Source organism: Coffea eugenioides, unplaced genomic scaffold (genome assembly GCF_003713205.1).
Source record: "Coffea eugenioides isolate CCC68of unplaced genomic scaffold, Ceug_1.0 ScVebR1_1891;HRSCAF=2825, whole genome shotgun sequence".
NCBI lineage: Eukaryota > Viridiplantae > Streptophyta > Magnoliopsida > Gentianales > Rubiaceae > Coffea > Coffea eugenioides.
The window spans coordinates 16,187-22,271 of NW_020862328.1; the positions used below are offsets into that span (position 1 = coordinate 16,187).

The 6,085-nt window shown below is 41.2% G+C and overlaps 1 protein-coding gene and 1 non-coding gene across 2 annotated transcripts; one reads left to right on the forward strand and one right to left on the reverse strand.

Moving 5' to 3' along the window:
- Positions 1–444: 444 nt before the first annotated feature.
- On the reverse strand, positions 445–551 carry LOC113755990. The gene has a single exon (XR_003465820.1). It is a non-coding gene; the product is annotated as a small nucleolar RNA R71 (small nucleolar RNA).
- A 4,347-nt stretch (positions 552–4,898) lies between these two features.
- LOC113755988 lies at positions 4,899–5,288 on the forward strand. The gene is made up of 2 exons (XM_027299817.1): positions 4,899–5,094; positions 5,158–5,288. Exons 1-2 carry the CDS (start codon positions 4,899–4,901, stop codon positions 5,286–5,288), a joined length of 327 nt encoding a protein of 108 aa, XP_027155618.1.
- The last annotated feature ends 797 nt before the right edge of the window (positions 5,289–6,085 follow it).

Here is a 6,085-nt window from a genome sequence, read left to right on the forward strand (position 1 = left end):
ACCTGAGCCAGAAGTTGGACCAGCAGATTCGTTTGGTGACACTTCAAGTGACTCGGACCAAGAGCAAGTCATCATGGCAAATGCATAGACACTAAGGGAGTTGGCTGCTCCTAATTTAAATTAGCAACCTTTATGCATTACTTTTCCAAGTTTGAATGATAACACACCCTTTGAACTAAAATCTGGTCTAATTCATCTCTTGCCATCTTTCCATGGTCTACCAGGTGAGGAGCCCTACAAGCACTTGTAAGAGTTCGACGTCGTTTGCAATAGTATGAAGCCCCGGGAATCACAAAAGAGCAGATAAAAATGATGGCCTTTCCCTTCTCTTTGAAGGACTCCGTAAAAGATTGGTTGTACTACCGAACAACTGGTAGTATCACCACGTGGGACCAGTTGAAGAAAAAATTCTTGGACAAGTACTTTCAGGCATCTCGAGCTGCAAGCCTAAGGAAGGAGATATGCGGTATCAAACAACATCTAGGCGAGTCTCTCTATGAGTACTGGGAGAGATTTAAGAAGCTGTGCATCCAATACCCTCAGCATCAGATAAGTGAGCAACTGCTCATCCAATATTTCTATGAGGAGCTACTTTTCAGGGACAGAAGCATAATCGATGCTGCAAGTGGAGGGGCATTAGTAAATAAGACTTCTCGAGAGGCGTGGGAGCTAATTGAAGGAATGGCTGAGAATTCGCAACAGTTTGGTACAAGGGAGGATATCCCAACGCGTAGGGTGAATGAGATAGAAACATCCTCCATCCAATAACAAATCTCTGAATTGACGTTCTTCGTGCGACAACTAACTGTGAGAAATGCCTCACAAGCCAAAGTATGTGGGGTATGCGTTGCCTTGGGTCATTCTACAGAGATGTGTCCGCCAGTTCAAGAAGAAAATGCAGAACAAGTGAAAATGACTGGCCACGCGCTCGCGACAAGAAAGCAGTACGACTCATATTCAAGTACCTACAATCCTGGTTTGAGGGATCACCTTAACTTCAGTTATGGAGGAAATAGGCAACCCAATTTTGCACCAAACAAATAGCAAGAGTATCAACAACAGTATCAGCCTCGCCTACCACCACCTTCTTCGAACTCAAGTCCGTTCTTGGAATAGATGATGAAGCAATTGATTGCAAATCAACAGAAGACAGATTTGGATCTACAAAATATGAGAAATCAACTGGGACAGATGCAATCCATGCAAAATCAAATGAATCAAATGGCCATCACGATCAACCGTTTGGAGTCCCAAGTTCAAGAGAAGTTGCCATCTCAACCAGAGTTGAATCCGAAGAATGTTAGTACAATGACCTTGAGGAGTGGCAAAGAAATCCGAGGACGAGAACCAGTGATTCCTAAGGACAAGGACGAGGAACGAATTGAGAAAGAGTTGGAAGAGGAGGGTAGAGACAACAAAGATCAAAAGGTACTCCCGCATCTAATCACTAAAGCTAAAACTAATCTACCTCTCTTTCCTAGCAAGCTAGAGAAACCAAAGAAATAGGACAAGGAGAAAAAGGTCCTGGAAATCTTTCACAAGATGGAGATTAACATTCTCCTACTAGACGCGATTAAACAAGTGCCTAGATACGTAAAATTTTTGAGGGACTTGTGTGTCAACCGAAAACGGTTGAAAGGAGATGAACGAGTTATAGTGGGGGAGAATGTGTCAGCAATCTTACAAAGGAATCTTCCACCGAAATGCTGGGATCCAGGTATGTTCACCATTCCCTGTAGGATAGGTAATACCTTAATTGGGAAGGCCATGTTAGACCTAGGAGTTTCGATTAATGTCATGCCCAAATCCATATATGCTTCTTTGAACTTAGGTTCTTTGAACGAAACGTGAATAATAATTCACTTAGCTAACCGAACCAATGCATACCCTGACGGGTTTGCTGAAGATGTTTTAGTAAAAATTAATGACTTGGTTTTCCCCACCGATTTTTATGTGCTAGACATGGAGGATGAACACTCCCACGACCCATCACCTTTACTGTTAGATAGACCCTTCTTAAGCACAGTTCGAACCAAAATTGATGTTAATAAGGGCACCCTGTCTATGGAATTTGATGGTGAGATTGTTCATTTTAATATTTTTGAAACCATGAAATATCTTTCAAAATCACATGCTGGCTCTGTTTTCTCTATAAATGTTATTGACCCTACTGTACAAGAAGTTTTTAAAATTGAAGGTAGGGATGAGTTAGAAGTCGCCTTGACCAGGCATTTCGAATCAGAGATGATCCTTGGGGTAGAGTTGAGTGAAGAGCTCAAATGTGTGATTGGAGCGTTACAGATGTTGCCAACCACAAAAATGAGGTATAATCTCGCACCCATTTTTACACCCGAACCTCACCAGAGGTTACTTCCATCTGTGGTGTAGGCGCCTGTTTTGGAATTGAAACCCCTGCCGAAACATCTAAAGTACGCATACTTGGGTGAAGGGGAGACACTCCCAGTGATCATCTTCGCAAGTTTATCAAAGGTTCAGGAGGACAAACTATTTCGAGTTCTCAGGAAACATAAGCAGGCGATAGGATGGACCATCGCCGATATTAAGGGAATTAGCCCCGCAGTGTGTGTGCATCGAATTCGACTCGAGAAGGGTGTTAAACCTATTCGGTAGGCTCAAAGGAGACTGAATCCCCTAATGATGGAGGTAGTGAAGAAAGAGATCCTGAAACTGCTGGATGTGGGGATAATCTTTGCAATATCAGATAGCCCCTGGGTGAGTCCAATACAGGTGGTCCCGAAAAAAACAGGGGTGACGGTGGAATCAAACCAATAGGGTGAACTCGTACCAGTTCGAAAGCCCACCGGGTGGCAGCAATGTATAGACTATAGGAAGTTGAACGCCGTCACGAAAAAGGATCATTTTTTCCTTCCTTTCATTGATCAGATGGTAGAGCGATTAGCAGGTCGAGTTTACTATTATTTTTTGGATGGATTCTCAGGTTATTTTCAAATTACTATCACACCCGAGAACCAGGAGAAGACGACTTTTACGTGCCCGTTTGAAACTTTTACATACCGAAGGATGCCATTTGGGTTGTGCAATGTACCTGCTACCTTCCAAAGATACATGATAAGTATTTTTTTCGAATATGTTGAGAAAATTATCGAAGTTTTCATGGATGTGTGTATGGTGAGAGTTTTGACAATTGTCTAGATAACATGAAATTTAATTTTGGTAAGGTGTATAGAAACTAATCTCGTGCTTAATTGGAAAAAATGTCACTTTATGGTCGAACACGGAATAGTTCTGAGGCATGTAGTGTCGTCTAAGGGTATTAAGATTGATAAGGCAAAAATAGATGTTATATCTACTTTACCTTACCCTGCGAGCGTGCAAAAAGTGCATTTTTTCTTGGGTCATGCAGGTTTCTATCGAATGTTCATTAAAGATTTCTCAATAATTGGAGCACCCCTATTCCAACTTTTGCAAAAAGACGTGCCCTTCGATTTCGATGAAGCATGTAAGAGGGCGTTTGACAGGTTGAAAGAGCTATTGACCTCGCTACCTATTATACAACCTCCTAATTGGAACCTATCGTTTGAGATCATGTGCGACACCAGTGATTATATCGTGGGCGTGGTGCTGGGTCAACGAGTAGGAAAGGCAATTCATGCAATATACTATGCATCTCGAGCCTTGAACGGATCTCAATTAAACTATTCCACCACTGAAAATGAGCTTTTGGCGGTAATTTTTGCTTTAGAGAAATTCAGGTCTTATTTACTAGGTGTTAAATTATTATTTTTTCTGATCATGCAGCATTGCGGTATCTGTTGACCAAGAAAGAGGCAAAACTACGACTGATAAGGTGGATACTATTGCTACAAGAGTTTGACCTGAAGATCAGAGACAAGAAATGGGCGAAAATCTAGTAGCAGATCACTTGAGTCGAGTACAAATCGTCGAAAACGACCTCCCGTTGAGAGAAACTTTCCCCGATGAGCATTTATTTTCTGTTAATTTATCCTTGCCTTGGTATGCAGATATTATTAATTTTCTAGTCACTGGCAAGTTCCCTGTAGGATGGAAGGCAAAGAGGGACAAGTTAAAGAGTGATGCAAAATCTTACATCTGGGATGATCCTTACCTCTGGAAGTAGGGTGCCGACCAAGTCATCCGTAGATGTGTGAGTGAAATTGAATTCCAATTTATTTTAACTTATTGTCACTTTTTTGCGTGTGAAAATCACTTTGGACCAAAGAGAACGGATCGTAAGGTGCTAGAGAGCGGGTTCTATTGGCTGACCCTCTTCAAAGATGCCTACTCATTTTGTAACTCCTGTGACAAGTGTCAACGAGTAGGTAATATTTTTCGCAAGGATCAAATGACCTAAACTCCAATGATTTTTGTTGAAATTTTTGACGTTTGGGGTATTGATTTTATGGGTTCTTTTCCTTCATCTTATGATTTTTTTGTATATATTGCTTACTGTGGATTATGTCTCAAAATGAATGGAAGCAAAGGCCACCCGTACTAATGATTCCAAAGTAGTTGCAGAATTCATAAGGTCTAATATTTTTGTCTGCTTTGGGATGTCGCGAGCGATTGTAAGTGATCGAGATAGCCATTTCTGCAACAAGATGATTGCTGCACTTTTTAGGAGATACGGCGTCTTATATAAGGTATCCACACCTTACCATCCTCAAACAAACGGTCAGGCGGAAGCGTCGAACCGAGAGATCAAGTCGATCTTAGAGAAGATGGTTCGGCTCGATAGGAAGGATTGAAGTATGAGACTGGAGGATGCACTATGGGCATATAGGACGGCGTACAAGACACCCATTGAAATGTCCCCTTTCCGGTTGGTATTTGAGAAACCTTGTCACCTCCCGGTCGAGTTCGAGCATAGAGCGTTTTAGGTGGTCAAGCAATGCAATATGAATATCGAGGAGGGCGGAATTCAAAGAAAGTTGCAATTACAAGAATTGGAGGAGATTCAAAATGAAACATACGAGAACGCGGTGATTTATAAGGAGAATAATAAGATATTTCATGACCAACAGATTTCGAGGAAGACATTTGTCTGTGGGCAAAAAGTTCTACTGTACCACTCAAAATTGAAGCTATTTTCAGGTAAATTACGTTCTTGTTGGATTGGTCCTTTTGTTATGACTAATGTCTTTCATTATGGTGCAGTCGAGATCCAGAGTTTGAAAACGGAGAAGAAATTTATAGTGAATGGTCACTGTCTCAAACCATATCATGAAGGGTTTCTGGTTGAACGGGTGGAGATGGTGCAACTGGAAGACCCGATTCACTTAGTTTAAACAAATCTTGAGCTATGTCTAGCCAAAAATATTAAAAAAAAAGACGCTCTTTTGGGAGGCAACCCGAACATGAATTTTATTGGGGTAAAATACATAAAACCCCCCTGTGGTTAAGGAAATTGACACAAAACCTCCTCATTGTTTAGAAACACCCACTTAACCCCCCTGTGCTTTGGACTTCTTTGGATTTTACCTGCTGACCGGTTGGGAAGCTAGCAAGTGATATTGACGCGACTTAATGGTAACTTGTGGCTAGAAGAAACTGGTTTCATTCCAATTTTACCCTCCATGTCTCTTACAAATGAAACCCACCATAATTGTTGTTCTGCAAATAAGAAAATTCGACAGAGAGATACAAAACGAAAACCCAAAAATGTAAAGAGCAACGCAGCTTTGGATGGGAGAAAAAGAGCTTTGGAAGGGCTAAATCAGCTATCATTTCAAGGGAGAACCAAAAAATTTCAAGCTCCCAAAATTTTGGCGGTGGATCGAGGGACCTAAGGTACCAAAACCGGCGATACTTCTACAACAATAAAGCAAAGATTAAAGTAGTAGAATCTGAAAAACCATCAAAAGGTATGTTGTATTATGTATGTGAAACTGGAGCTTGTTCATTTTGGGTATGGTGCAACCCAATTAGTAGAGAGGGAGGCACTAATGAATCATCCTGCCAAAATCCATACGTTGAAGGGGTTTCACCAATTGGACCTGCAACAGCGAAAAGATTTATCATGTCTGGGCAAGGAATGGAAAGTAATAACTATAACATCATTATGGGATTACAATCGAAGATTCAC

Bases quoted from the DNA above. Each gene is read 5' to 3' on its own strand.
- LOC113755988 (XM_027299817.1), top strand. From the start codon at position 4,899: ATGAATATCGAGGAGGGCGGAATTCAAAGAAAGTTGCAATTACAAGAA. The intron at 5,095-5,157 runs GTAAATTACGTT...ATTATGGTGCAG, and splicing joins AAAATTGAAGCTATTTTCAG to TCGAGATCCAGAGTTTGAAA.